This window comes from Lynx canadensis, chromosome B1 (genome assembly GCF_007474595.2).
Source record: "Lynx canadensis isolate LIC74 chromosome B1, mLynCan4.pri.v2, whole genome shotgun sequence".
NCBI lineage: Eukaryota > Metazoa > Chordata > Mammalia > Carnivora > Felidae > Lynx > Lynx canadensis.
The window spans coordinates 204,516,860-204,537,821 of NC_044306.2; the positions used below are offsets into that span (position 1 = coordinate 204,516,860).

At 57.1% G+C, this 20,962-nt stretch overlaps 1 protein-coding gene across 1 annotated transcript in view; it reads left to right on the forward strand.

The window, feature by feature from the left end:
- The window catches only part of ZFYVE28 (zinc finger FYVE-type containing 28), a 118,125-nt gene that overhangs the window by 93,271 nt on the left and 3,892 nt on the right, over nucleotides 1–20,962 (forward strand). Inside the window, exons 9-11 of the mRNA XM_030314357.1 lie at nucleotides 17,558–17,691; nucleotides 19,354–19,470; nucleotides 20,672–20,776. Coding sequence (XP_030170217.1) covers nucleotides 17,558–17,691; nucleotides 19,354–19,470; nucleotides 20,672–20,776 — 356 coding nt within the window. The remainder of the gene's footprint in view (nucleotides 1–17,557; nucleotides 17,692–19,353; nucleotides 19,471–20,671; nucleotides 20,777–20,962) is intronic.

Genomic DNA, 20,962 nt, shown 5'->3' on the forward strand with positions numbered 1-20,962 from the left:
TCGTGCTTAAGCAGAAGACAGGTGGAAGGCAGGGCACTGGGGTCTCAGCTGGAGAAGCCCCCGCAGCAGCTCCCCAGGCCCTACATTCAGCCCGCCGCACCACGGCCCGTTCCACCAGCACTGTTGCCAGGATGGTGGGACATGGCCCTCAGCAGAATCCTGGGCAGAATGTTCCAGAATCATGGGTCCTTCAGCTTTTCTCTTTTTCCTGGCTTCTTCTCTCCTACCTTTTCAGGAAAAGTTAGGAGCTTTTTAAAGGAAAAGTTAACATTTTTTAAAAGCTTGGTCCCTGTCTAGACTCACCTCACTGTTCCAGAACCTTCCATGCTGTGGAAGCCTGAATAAGTCACTTGTCTACAACATGGAAGCTCATCCTGCTTCAAGTCTGTTTTTGTCCTTTCTGCGGACATTAGACTAGAGCGTTTCCATCCTGCTGCCTTGTTTAAAAAATAACACGAGCTCTCTTTTTTCTTATTATAAACATGGCCCCGTTCATTGTAGAAACTTTGGAAACAGAAGGAAATAAAAATCATCCCAAATCCCATGGGCAGTTTTATTTTTCTCACTAAATCTTATCTTGTGATCATTGCTCTGTAAAGCTCTTGAAAAACACTATTTCTGTTGAACTTTACTGTATCCCAAGAACATACCTAATTTATTCTATGTTTTCCCACTTCCATATATTTTTTCTATGTTAAATTAGCTTTGTGGTCATGCTCCCTTACGGCTCTGCATCTGCCTCTTGGATTGTTTTTTTAATGTTTATTTATTTTGAGAGAGAGGGAGAGAGAGAATCCCAAGTGGGCTCCACACTGTCAGCACAGAGCCTGACACAGGGCTCAAACTCACAAACCGTAAGATCATGACCTGAGCCAAAATCAGGAGTCAGAGGCTTAGCCGACTGAGCCCCCCAGGCACCCCAGTTGGATTATTTCTTGAGAATCGACTGTTAGTAGAGTCAGCACAGCAAAGGTATAAAGGCCTTACCATCACTTACATCAGTTCACCTCCCAGAAGCCAGCGATGTACTGCCTGGGTGGGGGGCTGCCCCCGCCCACACAGCTGCAGGCCCAGTTTTCCCACCTTGAGGAGCAGAAGTGGGACCCTCTGTGCTGTTGGAGGTGGCTTTTCTCTGGTGGTCGGTACCCCACATACTTCTACCTGTTGTGTGGTTCCTCTGTCTGTGCACAAAGTGGCCGTTCACGTGTCTTGCTTATTTTCCAATTGGGTTTTCGTGTCTTTTTTACCGACTTGAAAACATTCCTTCTGGTGTGTCTGCTGTGGATAGATTTACCCAACGTGCTACTCGCCCTTTGACTTTATTTGTTGATGGCGTCCATTTTGCTTTGCGTTATTAAATTTACAAAAATTCTAGAGACAACTTTTGGTTCTCACGTTTGTTGTTAGTTTTTCCTCTGGCTGATTGTGCACCTGCTACCCCCCTCACCTGCAAGGTCAGGGAGCACTGTCCTCGTCTCCTGCTAGTGTCCTGTGGTCATCCCCTCTTTCACCATCAACTCTGCACCCCAGTCTTAGAAGTCCCGTTGTTCTGTCTTCTGAGACCGTCTCTAACCATCAGAGGGAGTGTGACTGTCAGGGCCCGGGGCCATCCTGACACACAGGCAGGGCTACTCCAGTCTCTGGCTCAGGGGGACCTCAGCACCCATCGTCGCCGGCCCCGCCCTGCAGGGTCGCTCTGCGTCATTCAGTTCTTTGGCCACATTTGAGTCTGGCTGGTGGTGCCCCCCGCCTCTCCATCATGCACTTAGTGGGCCTCCCTGGCTGTCATTTTGGGTAGAAAGATAAGAATCTGGAAGGCTGTCCTTTGCATGGGCTTCTGAGCTCCTGCTCTAAACAGGTGACATGTGCTCGGACCATGTGCTCCTTCTTGCAGAGGGGAGCTGCTGGCACACCTCGCCTGTGGCACCTCCTCCCCTGTTTGGGTGGCAGTATTGGAGGATGTGTTCCCCTGCACCTGCAAATTCCGTGGGTGAGTGGGTCCAGGAGGGGGGGGGGGACCTGTGGGCTGGATGCTTGACCTTGACCTCCTCAAGCCTTGGTTTTGTCATCTGCAAAATGGGCTAACAATAGTCTCCAGCTCAGATGGCATCTGGAGGAGGAGCTGAGAGGCCACGGAACGTTGTTCCTTCATGTGAGTCCACGTCTTACTTGTCATTGTTACGTGTCTTCGTTACTCGCTGTTGTTATCTGACGCTGTGACTCACCCACTGTTACTCACCGCCTTGGTGCAGGATTGTTACTGACTGTTCCTATTTCCAGTCTTGACTTTACCTCCCCATCACGTCACTGGATTTCACTGTTTCTGGGTCTGATTCCCGCTCTTCACTGGTGGTGTGACCACCGGGCAGGGTTATCTCGGGCACCGCGGTGGGACTCTGTCCCGTGCTGACAGACTCTGGAGGAGGCCGGCCTCCAGCATCACCTCCTCACTGAACCTGAGTCTTGCCTGCCTGGCTCCTTTTCCAGTGAACGCCTTGCCTTCCTCTGTGCTGTGGCCCTGTCGTGGTTCCACCTGAGCTCCTCTGCCCTTTGCCAGGGTCGGGACGCAGGCTCAGAGGCATCGGGGCCCTGGGGATGCCTGTGGCTGCAGAGAGAAGGCCGGCTCCAGCTTCCCCCGAGGGCCCCACTGACCCTCTTCCCCATACAGTGGGAACTGTTTGAGATGCCTGCAGACCTCGGTCCTGCCCCAGTGCCCAGCCCAGGGGCTGCACAGGGTAAACCTCCCCCAGGGTATGTGGTGAGTGGTGAGTCCTCCATCATGTGGAAACCTTCCCCAGAGGTGTGGGACTGGCTCTTCTGATGTGCTTTGTGCACACATCACCGAATCAGTTTTCCCTCCAGCAGATGGAGTCGGGTCGGCCGTTCCAGGCCTGAGGTCAGCCCCTTGCCCTGGGTGGGGCCTCATCAGTGTCCAAGGTCTACTGCTGTCTTCCGGCCTGCATGACTTGGAAGGGCGTGCTTCCCTTTCCCGTGTAATATCAACAGCCTCGGATTCTGGTGCAGGTAGTCGGGGTGGTTGGGGGTGCTCTCGGGAACCAGTCCTGAGCCAGCACCTTCAAAGGTAAGGGGATGCCAGTCAAGGCATGGGGGCAGTAAGGACTGTGCACTGCCTGGGCTGACTGGCCTCTCAGTGAGCGGAGACTTGGAGGAGATGTTTCCTGGCTGGGCCCCACCCACCCCATTGCTGGGCTCTCTGCGGGGCTCAGCAGAACACCAGCTCTGGAATGGGGTGACAGGGCGAGCCTGGGCCTGACCCTAACCTCTCTCTGGCAGCTGTGGGACCCTGGGCAGTAGGTCCTGCCCCATGAGGCCTTGTTTCGTCCCCATCGGGACACACACATCACTGCTGGTTCTGCCAGAGCCATTCTAGGGCTGGACACTGGGCGCAGGCCTTGCTGCTACTGCCATCCGTCCCTGCGGCCGGTGTCCCCACCACTGTGCAAAGAACATGGAGGCCTCCCACCACGTCCTGTCCCTGGAAGGAAAAACAGGAATGATTGAGTGGTTTAAAAATAGAGAAGGACTTGGAATTAATTAGACTCTCAAAAAACAGATTAGGCGTAATGACTGTCATCAAGTCAATTGTTACACGACGGGGCTGCTCTGCTGACACGGGGTGGGACAGGAGCCGAGCACTGGCATGAGGTCAGAGGGCAGGTCAGGGCTGGGTTCTCCCTGAGTCCCCTGAGCCCCTCACCGGCACCGCCATGCAACCTGCAGCATGCACAGTGACTAAGGCCCAAGCTGCTAGAACCCCTGGAGGGCGGTGGAGTGCCTGCACACAGGAGGCACTTGGGACCTCGGGGTCCTGGGAGGGGCATGCCCTTCTCGTTGCGGGGCCTCACTGCTGTCGCAGTCTGTCTTACAAACTCACAGCAGGGTGTGGAGCTGGAGAGAGCACATCCAGCCTGGCTGTGCTCCAGGCAGTGACTGCATGGTGACCGCTGCATCAGCACCCGGGACAGCTCCGTCCTGGCCTCCACCCCCTGCTGACCCAGCAGGCCCGCAAAGGTCCTCTCATTCCAGACAGCTTCTCCCTGCAGCCTGGCTGCCTCCCTGCACCCCAGACATCTCACGTTCTCCCACCCTGCCGCCCCCGCCGCCTTCACCACTGTCAGCTGCGCCCCTGGGTCCCATTCTCCTCTTTTCCTCGCCCTCCCCACACTGTCCACTGTCCATCGGCCAGTGCCAGGAAGAAGATAAAATCCATGCGTAAGGTGGAGAGTGATGGGTGGGCTCTGGGGCAGCTCCAGCAGTCAGAGCAATCAGGGTGGGCCTCCTGGGGTGGTGACATCCTCTGAGACCTGAATGGAAGGTGGGGAGGGAGGAGATGTGTCCCAGGCAGCAGGTCCAACAAAGGCCAAGGTGCCAGAAGGACAGAGGGGACGCGGGGGGAAGCAGAAGGGGAGGGCAGGCATGGCAAAGCCCAGCGAGGTTAGTCAGACAAGGGGGGCAGTAATGTTGGTCCAAGAGGAAGGCACAGCATTAGAGGCAGTAACACGTGAGCACAGTGCGGATGCCCAGTCTGGTATTTCTAACCGGTTTCACCAGCTTTAGTGAAAGGTAACCGGCATAGAGTAAGCCATGCTGAGTGAGGGTACAGCTCCTCCACACATCCCCAAACCGTGGTGTGGTCAGGCTTTGTAACTTGAGCTGTTCTGATGGCCTGAAGTGGTATCGTGATGGTGGTTTCAACCTGCATTTCCTTAAGGGCTGCTGACGTTCGGCATCTTACGCACTCGAGTGCCATCAGCCTATCTAACTGGGGGAAGCCTCTACTGTATTCAAATCTTTTGCTGTTTCTTTCAACTGGGTGGTTTCCTTACTGAGTTTTGAGAGTTCTTCATTCACTCAGGAGCCCTTTATCAGAAATATAGTTTGCAAATATTTTCTCCCAGCCTGTGGCTTATCTTCTCATTCTGAGTATCTTTTGAAGAGTAGAAGTTCTTATTTCAGTGAAGTCCTATTTATCAACTTTCTTTCTTCCCTGGATTGTAGTTTTGGTATCAGATCTAAGGATTATTTTTATAACCCAAAGTCACAGAGGTTTTTCTTCTGTTCTGGAAGTTTTATATTTTTGGTTTTTATATTTAGGTCTATGATCAATTTAGGATTAACTTAGTATATGGTGTGAGGTATGGATCAAAATTTTACTCTGTTTTGCGTGAGGAAAACCAATTACTCCAGCACCATTTGTTGAAAAAGACCATCCCTTCTCTACTGAATTGCCTTTGCACCTTCATCAAAAATCAGTCAAGTGTATATGTGTGGGTTTGTTTCTGGACTCACTAGTCTGTTTCATTGGTCTGTCTATATTAATACCAATATCACACTGTGATGTATGGGCAGCTGGCCTTCAAAAAAATTTTTTTTTGTTGTTTAATGTTTTATCTTGAAAAAGAGAGAGAGGGAGAGAGACAGAGCGTGAGTGGGGGAGGGGCAGAGAGAGAGGGAGACACAGAATCTGAAGCAGGGTCCAAGCTCGGAGCTGTCAGCACAGAGCCCAATGCAGGGCTCAAACTCATGGACCGCGAGATCATGACCTGAGCTGAAGCCGGACTCTTAACCGACCGAGCCAACCAGGTGCTCCTAAAATGTAGCTTAACGTCAGGTAGTGTAAATCTACAACTTCCTTCTTTTTCAAAGTTGTTTTGGTTATCCCGGGTCCTCTATGAATTTTAGGACCAGTTGTCAATTTATATGAAACAAAAACAAAACACAATGCCTGCTAGGATTTTGACTGGAATTTTGTTGAATCTGTAGATCAACTTGGGAAGAATTAACCCCTTAATAAGATCAAGTCTTCCAGTTCATGAACATAGTATATCTCTCCATTTACTTAGGCTCTTAATTCTCTCAGCAAACTTTCATAGTTTTTATTGTAGAAGTCTTGCACATCTTTTGTCAGACCAGATTTATCCCTAAGTATTTTATATTTTTGATGATATTATATTGTTTTATGATTTCAATTTCCAATTGTTCATTGCTAATATGGGAGGTGCAGTTGAGTTTTATATATTGATCTTATTTCCTACAACTTTACTAAACTCGCTTTATTCATTATAGTTTTTATGAAGATTCATCATGTTTCCTGTAGATGATGATGTCATCTGTGAAAAAAAAAGCCAATTTTATATTTCCTTTTCAGTCGGATGTTGTTTACTTCTGTTTCTTGCATTTTTGCCGTGGCAAGGACCTCTAGTACAATGTTGAATAGATTTGACACAGGATATTTTTGCCGTATTCCTGATCTCAGAGGGAAAGCATTTAGTGTCTGTTGTTGGCTGCAGGATTTTCATAGGCGCCCTTTATCAGGTCCAGTAAGTTCTCTTTTATCCCCAGCTTGCTGAGAGTTTTTACCAAGAAAAGATGGATTTTCTCAAATGCTTCTTCTGTATCTTTTGGGATGATCATATAGTATTTATTTTTTTTAGTCTATTAATGTGATAAATTACATTGATTGATTTTCAGATGTTAAGTGAATCTTACCTTCCTGGGATGAACTTTACTTGGCCATTAGGTATTATCCTTTTTATGTATTGTTGGTTTTGGTTTGCTAAAATTTTATTAAGAATTTTGCATCTGATTGTGAGGAATGCTGGGCAATAGTTTTCTATTCTCGTAATTTCCTTTTCAGAATTGGGTATCAGGGCAAAGCTGAGACCTAGGATGAGTTGGGGAGCCCTTTCACTTCTTCAGTCTTCCGGAAGAGTTTGGTAGAGCGGGTATTCTTTCTGCCTTAGATATTAGTTTGAATTAGATACTAGTTAGATGTTAGTTTGAATTCACCAGTGAAGCTGTCTGGGCCTAGCGTTTTCATGGGAAGGTTTTTTGGCTTCAATGTTTTTACTGGATGTAGGTTTGCTCAGTTACCCGTTTCTTCCTCAGTGAGTGGAGGAGTTTACTTGCATTGTCCTCGGTCCCTACCCTGTCCTCTTGATATCCCCTCAGACAGGCTGATACCAAATAGCTGGGTGATGGTCCCCTGCTTGGAAGTCCCCAGGGCTCCCTACTCTCCTGGTCTCTTGGACCCTGGGCAACTGCTCCGCCACTGCCCCCTTGTACCCTCCTAGTGTCAGCTTTCCAGGTGCTCTCTGCACTCTTGTGCCTCTGGTCCTTGTTTGCTCCTTGGGTCACTGTCCCCTCCCTCTCTGCCATGACATCCCTCCCTGTTATACCAAGTCACCATGTGCCTTTGATGAAACCCATGAGAAAATTTGCCCCTGTGGCCTCACTGAGTCCCATAGCAACATTTCATTGGTGTCCCTGCTTCACAGATTGGAAGCAGGAGCCTCAGAGACCCTCTAATCTGTCTGACTCCAGTTTGGGGGCCCCTGCAGGACCCCTGGGCCCATCCCCAGAGCCCAGCCTCGAGTCTCATGTCTTCTCACCCATCCTGCCAGCCCCCACGCCACGTCCCTTAGGCTGGAGGGTATGACTTAGGGTGCTTGGTTGGGGGAACATCCTTGCCCTAGATCAAGTGAAAATGAGGGGCCACCAAGGGTTGGAAGGCAGCTGGCCTCAGGAGGATGCCCTGGGATTTGGAGGGGGACCTCAGGGCTCACGTCTGGTCTCTCACATCCTGAGATCTTTCCCTCAAACTCCTGCCCCTGCAGCGGACCTCTTCTGGGCCGCTGGCCTTCCACTCAGTGCAGCCCTGCTTCCCAGGCAGGGTCTGTGCCCTCATCCCAGCCAGGGTGTTCGGTGTGTGGGTGTTCGTGGCTTCGGTGGGGGGGGGGGGGCGTGCTGCAGGGGCAGCTCCAGGGGAAGGGGACTGGCCCGCAGTTCTGGGTCTCCAGGCACAACCCTCCCATAGCCCTCCCTGCAGCCCCAGGCCTGCCCACTCCTTCTGTATGCAGGGCTCCACGGGGCAGGGTGGAGGGCTCTGAGCAGGGGTGCAGTGTGCTTGGTAAGCACTGACCCCTTCTCCTCGGGATGCGGGATGGAGGGGAGGGCACGGGGTGCAGCCCCAGCAGCACCCTCGAGGGTCGTGGGGTCGCATGCTCCACCCCATGGGGCCGGGTAAATCCCTGTCTGCAAGGCCACCTCCCCTGCACGACACTTCCTCCCACCTTCACGGAGGCAGAAACCAGAGAAAGCAGGTTTAAATTGCTGAGTGTGGTCCAACAGGGACACCAGGCGGTGTCCACAGTCAGGTTCACCCGCTGCTTTGTTCATCAGCCCTGGTGCCTTATGTTCTGAGAGCTTTTGAAAGCAGCAAAAGTGCAGGAAGAGTGTGTGAGTTACGACAGCGGAAGGTAACACAAGTCCCCTCTGCTCATGCGACAACCACACGTGTTTATAAAATACACACGGACGTGTGCTTTTTCCTCATCTGTGTTTCCTGGCTTTTCTAGAGTAGAGCGTGAGGATCAGGTTCCCATAACCCAACCATGGGACCTTCTCCAGAGCTGGGCTGTGCCATGCCACCAGAGGAGTGGGACCGCGGCTCCCACCCCTCTCCGCAGAGGGAGCCGCGTGTGCACCTGACCTCAGGGTGGCGAAGGGCCAGGCAGTGCCCGGGGCGGGCAGCGAGCCCAGAGGGAGCGGGGAGGCAGGCTGGGAGGAGCTGCCTGCGTCAGCGGCTGCTTCGGGGCCCTGCCTGGCTCTGCAGCCCCAGCTCTGGACAGTGTCTCCCGGGGGCTGTCGGTGACAGGGCTGTAGTCTCATGAGTGGGCAAGGCTGGGCAGGGTGGGTGTGCCAGGGCCTGGGGACACACGGGACCTGTCGGGATAGCTGTGGGATGAATGGAGGGTCATCATGGCAACATGGGAGGCACCAGGGCATCAGGCCCTCCTCAACCCTGGAGGGGTCCCCCCTGTTTTGTGGACCCTCCTCGGGTACCAGCAGGCTTGGGGTCACTCGAGGCAAGATGGACCTGAGAGCCACCAGGCTTTCCCTCTGGGCTCCAGGGGGAGCGGCCTGTGTGGTCTTCCTGTCTGGGGAAGAGCTCTGACGGGCCCTGCTGGCCACCCCATCTGTCTGTTATCAGGCAGGGATGGCTCAGCAAGGACCGTGGGCACTGGGCAGGACATCTGCTGTCTGTCCTCCCTGTCCGGGGAAGTCACAGGTCCCCAGAACTTCCTAAGCCTTTGGGGGCCCTGCAGAGCATCCTTTGGTGACAAGGGGGCTCACTGAGGCTTCCTGGCTGTCCCCCAGTGTTGTAGGGGGACAGTTGTGCCCCTGTGTTCCTTCTGGATGAACATCACCCACCAGGCTGACCAGGTGGTATTTGCAGGGCGTCTGGGAGCCTGGCACACGGCCCGGGTGGTCTCGGGGCTGCTGCTTCACAGTGGGATTCCGCTGGGGGGTGATGTGCCCACAAACAGTGTGGGGCAGACCGTCGGCCGCCTCTGGGCCGGGCCCTGCTTGATGTCCATCCCCTGCCTAAGCCTCCGGACGGCCGACCTCCTCAACGGTGGTAGTGTGGGAGCCTGGCCCCAGCCTCACGGCCCCCTTGCCCTTGGGGAAGTTGTGCATTCTCCCCGTGTTACAGGCCGAGGGCCACACAGCAAAGGGGGGAATCACACGCACCCCCAGCCCCACCCTCCACCGTATGTGCCTGGATGTCCTTCTTCGGAGGACCCTGCACGGGTGGCATTGTTTTCCCAGTTTACAGACCAGGAAACTGAGGCTCCGGGAGATCACCTTCCTCTGCCCAGATGGCAGAGGTGATGATGTCAGAAGCCTTCAGCCTGTGCTAATTTCCAGGGACTCCCAGCCCGGCCCTGGGACTCTTGCCCATGGCAGGCCTCCCCCTGGGGCAGTGGCCATGTGCAGGGTCCCCTCGGGGGTCCCCTCCTCCTTGTCACCACCCCAGAGCCCCTCAAGGGCAGGTGCCGCTGGTCCACTGTGGCCCTAGGACCCAGCTCAGGGCCTCATGACCCCGATTCCAACCGTGCCTGACTTCTCAGACTAGGGCCTGATCCTGTCAGAGCTGAGCCACCTACCAGTCTCTCTGCTGGTTTTCCTGGGAGGTGGAGACCCCTGCCCAGTGACCAGGGCTGGAGTGGGAGAGAGGTAGGCCCTTCTCAGATGCGGAGATCCATTGGCAGCTCTCCAGGGCAGTGGGCCCGAGGCCAGCGTCTGGCAGAAAATGCCCCTCACAGGGACATACTGAGCCCTGGGGAAGTGTGGACCTGGGGAGCAGCTGCAGCAGAAAGGTGGTGGGAAGATGGGGAGACAGGGAGGCCAAGAAGGTCCTGTCTCCACAGAGTTCACAGCAGCAGAACCACATCAGAACTCTGCAGGCAGCAGGGGCCAGGCAGGGCTGCCCGAGGTCGGGGGGTGTCCTAGGGTGCTGTGGGCCCCAGGTATGGGGAGACTGGGGGTCTCCGTGGATTCATAGACTCTTCTCATGCCATGCCGCCTCCTCCAGGAAGCCCTCCCTGCTGTATGGTGACTATCCGTAACTGACACAGGTATCAATGGGATTCTGATTTCTTGCTTCTGCCTCCCAGATGGGAGCCAAGGGCAGGACCCGCCATGCCTGACCGGCCTGGGCAGGGCAGGGGTCCATGGACTCACTGAGGTAGGAAAGGGAGAGAGACGTAAAGGTGCTTGCTCATCTCTTAGGACATCAGTGGTAATGCTCCTTAATCAGAGGAAATGGAGACATCAGCTAATTTTCAGTATATTGTTTACATTTGCTGCTTGGACCAAACTGCCAGTTTTTACAGTCCCTCAGCGATCGGCCCCAGGGTCCCGTGGGGGTCCTGTGACTCTGGAGTGGGAACAGGCCGCTGCTTCTCCGACAGCCATGGGAGCCAGCGAGGGTAGACCGCACGGGCGGGAGGGCAGAGGGGTGGGCGGCACCCGGAGCGCCCGCGGGACCCCCACGGCCCACGGATCTGTGTACTGTGGTGTTTGTTCAAACATCACCGGAAATCACTGCCTCGTGTCTGGGCTTCTACCGGGAGGCCCTGCGGCTTACGGAGCCTTCATCAGAGGCGGGAGTGGCCCCCTCTCAAAGCATCACCTCTGTCCCTGCTAACTATTGCCGTTTACGGAAGAGAACAGTGAGGTTCGGGGACGGAGCGATTCGCCCACAGTCACGAGGCTGGACACAGGTGCACAGGGAGCCTTCCACGTCCTGTGAGGGATGGCGGTGTGAACCCACGCTCGCGTGCGGCACGCAGAGACCACTGTTGTTTTTGTGGTCACAGGAGCCCGTGCGCGTGGACTCTGGTGTCACCCCATCTCCAGCCCCATCCACTCCCACCGGCGGTGACGGCCCCCCCCTCTCTTAGGGGCTGCCCTGGCCTTGGAGGGCTCGTCTCTGAGTCCCGGCCCCATCCCCGGCCAGTGAGGCCCAGGCGCCTTCTGGTGGTGTAGAGTTGGGGTGCAGGCCCAGGGCAGCCTCTCACCTCCTCAGAACTGACGGCGGCGCTCAGGAGGCCACAGCGGGCGGTGGGGAGGGTGCGGCTGGGGGCGTGAGTTCCATCCTGGTGCCAGTGCGCTGCAGCCAGGATGTGGGGAGTGAGCTGGTTCCCACCTGGTGAACCATAGCGGCTCCTGAATGATGGTCTCTCTTCAACATGTACACACCCAGGATCTCGCTTTTAAAATCTTTCCATTAAAATTAAAACATGACAGGATTCATGCACAGGTCACAGGCAAATGAGTTATGTCTTTTATTTTTTTTTAACGTTTATTTATTTTTGAGACAGAGAGAGACAAAGCATGAAGGGGGAGGGTCAGAGAGAGAGGGAGACGCAGAATCAGAAGCAGGCTCCAGGCTCTGAGCGGCCAGCACAGAGCCTGACGCGGGGCTCGAACTCACGGACCGCGAGATCATGACCTGGGCCGAAGTCGGCCGCTTAACCGACTGAGCCACCCAGGCGCCCCGAGTTACGTCTTTTAAGTAATACAAGCCTGTAACATGACATCTTCTGGAAAGGAGTTTGTTTGAAAACTGCTGCGGAGTCAGGTGAGGTTGCTGCCAGTCAGAGTGGACCCTTGGTCCTGTCGCTCTCCTGTCCCTCTGTCCCTGCCCAGTACTTGGGAGAGTGGCCAGCCTCTGGCACCCCTGTGCAGCCACTGTCCTGGGTGTGCCACCGTTCTGAGTGTGCATACTCACACTGTGCACACACATCCCACGTACGCGCGCACACACACACACTGATGTTCTCACACACGCACGCTGTCACGCGCATTCACACGTACGTAGACACACGTGCACTCAGACCCACCCAGGACATCCCGGTGGGTGGGGAAGGTGTGTATCAGCTCCACCACCCTAGCATGGTTGGGGACCCCCCCCGTCTCCCCGCCGGTGGGGCTGTGGGCGGCCCCGGGATGCTGAGGGGGAGCGAGACTCTGCCCTGGGCCCGGGCACTTGCGTCAGAAGCGTCACCCGCAAGCTCAAGGTGCCAGGCAGCCCCGCGCCCCTCTGCCTTCCGCATCTCTTCCAGCCCTGCCTCACCGCCGCCCTGGACAGCAGGTGCTAGGCAGGACCCTCACGGAGCCCCTTCTCCCTCCACTCCTCGGCGCCCCCTCTCCCGCTGCAAATCTGTGGAACGAACGTAGCAAACACACGCCTCCCAGCAAAGCAATTTCCCTAGAGGTTTAAACACTGATTATGAGCTTAGCGTCCCTTAAACGATTCCAGCCATAATTATGTGTGTAATGAGACCGCCTCTTTTGAAGGCTTGGCGAGCACGAGCAGGCCTTATCGGTAGGAGCCGGCTGTGTCCTCCCTGCCACAACGGCCCCACCTCTCGCGGCCACACGTGCTCGTGATCGGGCTTGTCCTCGCTGGGCCCATCGGTGGCTATCCTAGTGCCCATTCTGTGCCTAAGGGAGCAGTTTCTGGGCCCAGCAGGTGAGCGACGGAGGTGGGATCGCGTTTCCGGCTGTGTCCGGACCGGCTTCCCGGGGCAGCAGAGGCGTACTGCCACACATCGGGGGCTTCGGACGACAGAGACCTCCCTTGTCACAGTCCTGGAGGCCGGAGTCCAAAATCCAGGGCCACCCTCCCTCGGGAGGCCCCCCCCCCTCCCCCCAGGGAGGGTCCTCCCTGCCTGTCCTGGCTCCCGGGGCTCCAGCTGCTCCTGGGCTTATGGCCGCGTCCTCTGTCCCCCTCTGTCCACACTCAGCCTCCTGTCTGGGTGTCTCCCCTCCTCCTCTTAGAAAGACCTTGTCATCAGATTCAGAGCCTGCCCGGACAGTCCAGGATGAGCTCCTCTCGAGATCCTCTGCTTACTTACATCCCCAAAGATCCTTTTTCCAAATAAGGCCCCAGTCACAGGTTCTGGAGGTTTGACATGAACACATCTTTGTGGGGGCTCCCCCATTCTTACCGGAGGAGTTGTGACACCAGAAGGGTGAGGAGGCCCTGCTGGCTGTTTTTTTTCCTGAGCCCCATGTGGCATTACAACTGTGGAGAAAGCGTTTATTCCCAGGGAACCCGCTTCCGGCTCTCCTCCATATCTAATGGATTCGTATTCTTTGTTCAGCAGATACAGATTGGGAGGCTAGTGTGGGGTGGGGGCTGTCTTTGATGCTGGGGTACAGCAGTGAACGGAAGTTGCTGCCGAGCCAACCTTGCCTTCTCCCAGAGTAAGACACACAGTCGGCACACACGCGCTATGTCAGGATGCTGAGTGTCCCCGTGAGCAGAATGCAGGGTGAGGTCAGGAAGAGAGCTGGGGTGGGGGTGGGGGGGTCCTGTTTGTGGTCAAGGAAGGCCCTTGCAATAGAGCATACCAAATAGAGGCATCTGGGGGTATCCAGAAAAGGAGCATTCTGGGCCCACTGATATCTGCAAAGGCCCTGTGGCCATGGCATGTTTGGCTTGTCTGTGACAACAAGGACCAAGTATGAGAAGCTTGAGCGAGTGGAGGGTGTGGGAGGGGAGGGTGACAGGGAGGGGTCCAGACTAGGCCAGGCACCGTAAGCCTCGCCCGATGAGGCTTTTTGCTTTTACTTGGACTAATTGAGAGGCAGGGGTAGAAGGTCTCAGCAGAGGAAAGGCATGTTCTGACTTGCTAGAAAAGATTCACTGTCCTGGGCCTTCCGTGATCTTGGTAGGAGCTGCAGTTCCTTGGGGCGGCCCCTGGCATGGTCAGGGGAGTTCCTGCCTGGCAAGTCCTGGCAGGTGCTGGGCTCCTCTGAGGCCTAAGGTGATTCCCCTCAGTGAGTCCGCCGGGGGCGGCCCTGTGGTCATGCCGAGCGAGGCGGGGGGCTCTGCAGGAGTCCTGGGTCCAGGCCGCGGCCGACCGGGGCCCCACCAGTCCTTGTCAGCCTGCTGCCTGGGCAGTGAAGCGGAAGGGGCAGACCCTGGCAGACGGGGTGTGTGCGGAGACGGGGTGTGTCCTGTAGATGCGAGTGGCCCCCTGCTTGCAGGCTGTGTGGTGTCCACCAAGGGTCCAGTGCTTGCCACTGGCCAGCAGTCTAGCAACTGCCCCTGGGCCCAGACAGTGGCCATCCCTGTGGCCCCGACTAGACCCGGGCTCAGGTCCCAGGTCAAGTTCTTCCTGCAGCAGTCTGGTCTTTTGTTCCCCGAGCCCCTCGAAGCCGATTTTCTGCCGAGGATCAGTGTCTTTGTGGAGTCCTTGTCCCTCTCCCTCTCGCTCCACCGGCCCCCCTACCCTGCTCAACCAGAGCCTCGGGGAGCCTTCGGGGCCTCAACTCTCCGTGGGGTCAGGGCCCTTCCCCTGGTTTCTGTGTGCTGGCCGCCCCACATCGTCCAGGGCCTCTGGAGCACGGATCTGCGGGGCTGGGGCTGCAGGGCTGACCCCCAGGGGGCGCCCCGAGCCGCTTCTGTCTCGGCTTGGGACGAGCTCCCGCCGCAGGCAGGGCTGTGGTGCCACCTGCTGCCGACGGGCGCTTCCTCTCTCCTGGAAATCGCGTTCACTCTGACCACAAAGGTAATACTTGCTCCTAGAAGACACTTTGGAAAAGCATAGTTTATCCATGGTCCCACCGCTCAAATATACGTGATATTAATGCTTTGCTTTTATTGCGTTTCCCCGTCTCTCATTATGCACATATGATGTCCCTAATTTTTAATTTTTTTTTAACGTTTATTTATTTTTGAGACAGAGAGAGAGAGAGCATGAACGGGGGAGGGGCAGAGAGAGAGGGAGACACAGAATCTGAAACAGGCTCCAGGCTCTGAGCGGTCAGCACAGAGCCCGACGCGGGGCTCGAACTCACGGACCGCGAGATCGTGACCTGAGCCGAAGTCGGACGCTTAACTGACTGAGCCACCCAGGCGCCCCGATGTCCCTAATTTTTAAAATGCTGCCTTTTCATTTAATATTTTAACATTTCTAGCATCTGTCCCTTCTACAAAATGGAAATTGTATGGATGTGACCTGATGATTTGTTGAGCCGGCCCACTGATGACAGACATTTAACTTATGAACTATTTCCCGAATGTGAGTTCACTAGATGATTGCAAGAAAACGTTCCTTTATTTTATATTCACAGTTTGGCAAACATTTTCACCACCCCGTAAAGAAACCCTGTACCTGTTATCAATCGGTCATTCCCCATCTCTCGCCCCTGGCCCCACAGCCCTCCTCTGCCTTGTGTGTCTGTAGGCTTGCCTCTTCTAGATGCTTCGCATAAATGGAATCACACCCTACGGGACCTTCTGTGACCGGCCTGTCTCAGTCAGCCTGGTGTCTTCCAGGTTTGTCCTTGTAGTGTGTGCAGAACTTCCTTTTACGGTCGAATAACGTCCCACCGTGGGGACCACACTGTTTATCCACTATCTGTTGGTGGGGTTGGAGAGCAAGCTTCTGTGAACACGGGTGTGTGGTATTTATTTGAGCCCCTGCTCCCAAATCTTTTGGGCAAAGCTGTCACCTGACACTGGGGACGCTGAGTGGTAGCTGACGTTGTGAACAGTGAAGTCCCCTCCCCCTTTCCTCACTCAGCTCCCAGGGCGGGGACAGCAGGTGGAGGGCAGCCAGGCCCCCCACGCTCAGGCTGAAAGTCCGGGGCCTGTCCGGGAAACTCCGCGGCTCAGGAGGAGAGGGTGTAGACCTGCCCGAGGGTGCCAGCTTGGCACAGGTGCACCCAGCCTCACACTGCCAGCCTGCCCTCACCTCTCCGTGGCCCAGGGAAGCATTAAATACTCTTAGTGGATATTCATTATTGTAGAGTGTGCCAGTAACGCGTGCACTCTCACACTGCCCTTGACGAAAGGAAGGGAGCCCGTGCAGCCCAGCCTCCCTCTGTACTGGATGGGGGCTGGGGGGGGGGGGGCGGACAATGGCCCCAAACCTCAGGCGTGTCACATCTTTGTACTTCTTAATGGTCTTTCCTCCCTGGACGTACCCCCACACAAGACCTAGGGCGGTCCTGCGTGTTTCTGCGCCGTGTGAGGGACCCACACAGTGTGTGAAGGTCTGTGACCCGCCCCCCTCTGCCTCTGTCGACTCTGCCCCTGCAAGACTAGATCGCCCCATCACTGAGCAACCAGTGCCACAGTGAAGATCCTGCCACGTCTGCAGGCCACAAGGGCAGAGTTCCACGTGCGTGCCAGTGGCAGCCCCCGGGGTGGGAGCTTGGGCAGCTGGTGCCAAGTTCTCTCTCTGAAGCTGTGGCCCCAGCAGTGCGAGGCTGCCTTTGTTCCACCTACACCACATGGCCTTCAGTGCCTCCCTCTGAAACGGGACGGACAACCAAGGACCAGGCCTCTGGCATGGAAAGCAGAGCCACTACCTCCCGGAAAGGAGAAGGAGGTAGTGCAGGCAGCCGTTGGCCACGTTTAAAAGGCTTGCGTCTATGGAGCCGCAGGGAGAGCATCAATTAAAACGTCAAGGGGAAAGCTGAAAGGGAAACTGGAGAAACTGCCAGATTGTAGGACAGAGGGATAGAGAGGAAAGGAGAGGAGTCGTGTAAGAATTGGAGGCACCTGAAGTGGGGCAGACGCCCCCCCCCCCCCGTGGGGAGGAGCAGGGACGTGCATGGTGGGGGCAGAACCCTGTGTTCGTAACAAAGCCCCACACGCAGGGAGTTAAAACAGCAGAAATTCATCCTTCACAGCTGCGAGGCCCTGTCTGTCTGCGCCTCCTCTCATAAGGACACTTGTCACGGGGTTAGGGCCACCCGATAATCCAAGATGACTTTCTCCTCTCCGGGTCTGTACCTTGATCTCAGCTGCAAAGACCCTTTATCCAAATTAGTCCCGTTTGCGCAGGGTGTAGGTGGGCGAGTTCTAGGAGGAAGTCAGTAGATGATGTCAGTCGGAGGGAGAAGGAGGGGGGGGCCTGAGCATGTGAGTCCACACCAGGTGGTCTACACCAGCAGAGAGAAAGGAGTTGAGAGTGGCTACAGCAAAGTGAGGACAGCAGACAGGGCAGGGCCAGGCCAGGAGCCCTGCTGTGCCAGCTGGCTTGTTAGGTGGTGCCTGTGACCTTGATGACACTCTGAAGCTACCAGTACCTCCCGGCAGCTCGGCTGTGGTGCAGTGGGAGCCTCCAGGGCAAAAAGAGTTTGGTTCTCGCTCCTGGCTTTCAGGCTCCAGGAGCCCCTGGCGGTGCCCGTGCCCCCCACACCCTGTATCTCCTTCTCTGTGCAGTGGCCCCACGGCCGGTTCAGGTTCCTCAGACAAGGCCGGGCTGGAGACGGTCCCCTTGGCCACAAGAGAGAAGATCCGGTCCAGGTTCCACGGCAGCCACGACCTGATCCACCGCCTGTTTGTCTGCATTTCAGGTGCCGGCTGGGCCCGCGTGGGGCGGGGCCTCAGGGGGTGGGCGGGGCCTAGCTGACGGTGGGCTGCAGGGTGGGGACAGGCCTTGTTGGGAGTGGGTGGGGCCTCAGGGTGGGGAGGGCCTGGCAGAGGGTGGGCTGCAGGTTGGGCGGGGCCTCGAGTGTGGGCGGGGCAGGGCTGAGGGTGGGCCGCAGGGGGCCCTGCTGGGCAGGATGCAGGTTGTGCCGGGCCACGGGAGCATCCCCTCCCTGCCATCTGGGGATCCCCCCACAGTGCCATTTCATCATCCCCAAGCCCAGGAGGGAAGAAGGCTTAATTCCTCACTAGGGCCCCCATCTGTGACTGGGGAACCCATCCGGCTCCCGTGGGGGCCTTGGCCACCCACACAGCGAAGGTCTGTTCAGTTCGTGGTTCCGATTGTGGCGTTCATCCTGCCTAGTTTTGTTTCCCCCGAGTGGGGGAACAGGAGGGAGACGCCTGTTTTGTCTCCCCGGGGAATTCAGAGGGCCGTGAGCCAAAAGGTGTCTTTTTAATGCTGCTCTTTGGTTCGTGTGTTAAAATTACTAACACATCCATGTGATTCAACAGTATAAAAGTATGCACTGAAGGCCCCCTCCCCGGCCTCCTGCGTGCCCTTCCCACCCCCACCCTCCCGGTTTAGGGGTGCTTGCTGACGGGGCTTCCCCCGCAGCCCGCGCTACCCGCTCCTCCCGGCCTGCTTGGCAGGACTGCAGCCTGGGGCCTGGGGCGGGGGGTGGGGGGGGGGGGTGGGCGGGATCCCTGCAGAATCCCGGTCACGATGGGGGGTGTCCCATACTGCCCCGGGGCCCCCCAGGCACTGCCAAGCCAGGCCAGGTGGGACCAGGAGGACCCCGGTGACCCTGAGCTTGGCTTCACACAGCTGCCACACAGCTTTGGTCGAGGTTTAGGGATATGGAGTCTGGCAGGCGCTCAGTACCGTCGCGGTGCACAAAGAATCCTCCGGAAGCGCTGACTGCAGTCCCTGGGGCGGGTCACTGGGCTTCCCGTTCTGGCCGGACGCCCGAGGCTTTCCCCATAAGTAGCAGCGGTGTCTGCGCGGAAGGAGCTAACGGGCCCCGATTCTCGCTGAGAAATGGCCCTCCCTCAGGGAGGGGGACCCCCCCACGCAGGGAGGGGGAGCCTCACTCAGGGAGGGGGAGGGCTCTGCGGTGAGAATGGGGGAAGCAGGGAATGGCAGGGAGTCCGGCAGAGGGCAGGGCCCACCTTGGCTCCCAGCCACACGCCCCGAAGGGGCCCTGCAGTCAGGGGGACTTGGGGCAGCAGCGTCTGCCAGGGGAAGAGGGCACGACCGGACACACACGTGGCTGTGTCGGTGAAGGCGCTGCTGTGGGCAGTGGGCACGGTTCAGGGCCCTGGGGTCGCCTGTCAGTGAGAGGCTAGGACCACTCAGGAGTAGTGGCTGCGACCCCAAGGATAAACCGTGGGAGTGAGAGTGAGCGGGGGCCAGCGGGGGGCTGGCCGTGTAGGCACCCCTCCACCGGCCTCCCCTGGACTCCTGAGCTTTCACGCCTGCCAACAAAGCCAGCTCCCAGGGGCTGGTGGCCTCTTCCTGCCCCCACCAACCTGAGGACACAGCCAGCGGCTGGAGTCCCCGGAGCCTGACGGCCCTCCTCCCCTCCCAGGTGTGGCTGACCAGCTGCAGACCAACTATGCCAGCGATCTGAGAAGTATTCTCAAGACCCTTTTTGAGGTCATGGCCACCAAACCAGAAGCAGACGACAAGGAAAAGCTAAAGAAGGGTGAGTCCCGCTCAGGGCGTGTCCCCACCCCGGGGATCAGCATCTCCTCACCCTGTAGGGCCACCCAGCTTCTGCACAACCTGCCACATTCCAAACAAGAAGCACCCAGCACTGCCAGGCTCTCCGCTAGGGGACCAAGGGGCACACATCACAGGCCCCAGAAGTGCCCGAGAGGCCACCTGCCTGGGGCAGTGTCCCCACCGCTGGCTTTGCAGCTGGCTTACAACCTCACACGCACCGGCCTGTGCCCGCAGAACCTCCCACTCTCCCTCTGCGTATGCTCCTGCGAGGTCACCCAACTTCTTGGGGCTAACAGGCTGGGAGGGACAGTGCCCTTCCTCCTAAAGACAAGACCCAGATGTGGCAGAGTCACTTCTAGCAAATTCTGGCTGCCAAAGCAGTCCGAGGCCAGCCCAGAGTCAAGGAGGGGACATAGGCCCCATCTCTCCCTGGGGAAAGTGGCTGTTCATATCCTGTGGCCACCTGGGACCTGCCTCACATACTTACACATGCTCAACACATCACGGGTGTAGACACATGCCCTCACACCCACATGCATACTTGTGCGCGCGCGCGCACACACACACACACACACACACGTTCTCATATTGTCACGTGCCTGGGGTGGGGAGAGAGCCTGACCCTTGGCTTACCCCCTCTCCCCCGTGCTGGGCCGAGATACCTGTTCTGGGCCAGCTGCCCCTCATCACAGGGCATTTGGGCACACAGGGCAGCCCGCCCCAGCCCACCAGAGCCCCTCCTTGCTAGTGGGGAGCAGGAGCAGAGTTAGTTCTGTGTGTCCACCAAGCTCTGACTCCTGGTAGCACCGTGCCAGGCTGCGCTGCCCCCATTTGCCGGGGGTTCCTGGGCGGGATTGCCTCCTGAGACATCACGGTTCAGAAAAGGCAGGTGACATGGACCGCTTCTGCAAGCAAGGATGGTGGGCTTAGGGATCACAGCCCAGGGAGACCTTTCTGCACAGACCGTGCAGGGGCTCTGGGGCTGGGGGCCCCCAGGGAGGCCGCATGCCTCTGGGCACTGAAGGCCCCTGCCGGGGTCAGCACCCGGCCTGCTGGGGCTGTGGTGACCCCACGGCCGTGGGACCGCAGCTGGGTTTGGGGGACCCCTGCCAGTGATGCAGAGGTGGGGCTACCAGGAACGGGTGTTTCTGTGCCCACCCCACCCCTCCCTTCTCTTCCAGTCACCCAGAGCCTGCGGAGTGCAGCCTTAGAGGATTGTGCCCTGTGCCAAGAGACCCTGTCATCCTCTGAACTGGCAGCCAAGACCCGAGATGGGGACTTGGAAGGTACGTGTGGAGTCTGGGCCAGCGCCCACGGTGCTGCGTGCTGGGCAGGGAGCAAAGGCCCTGTCTGGACTGTCCCCCTTTCTGCCCTGGATATGGAATCCATGAAGGCACCGCTTCTCCAACTGGGGGTCCCTCCCCAGAGGCCCTCTGGGCACGTAGCTGCCCCTGGGGAGGCAACTTCCCACT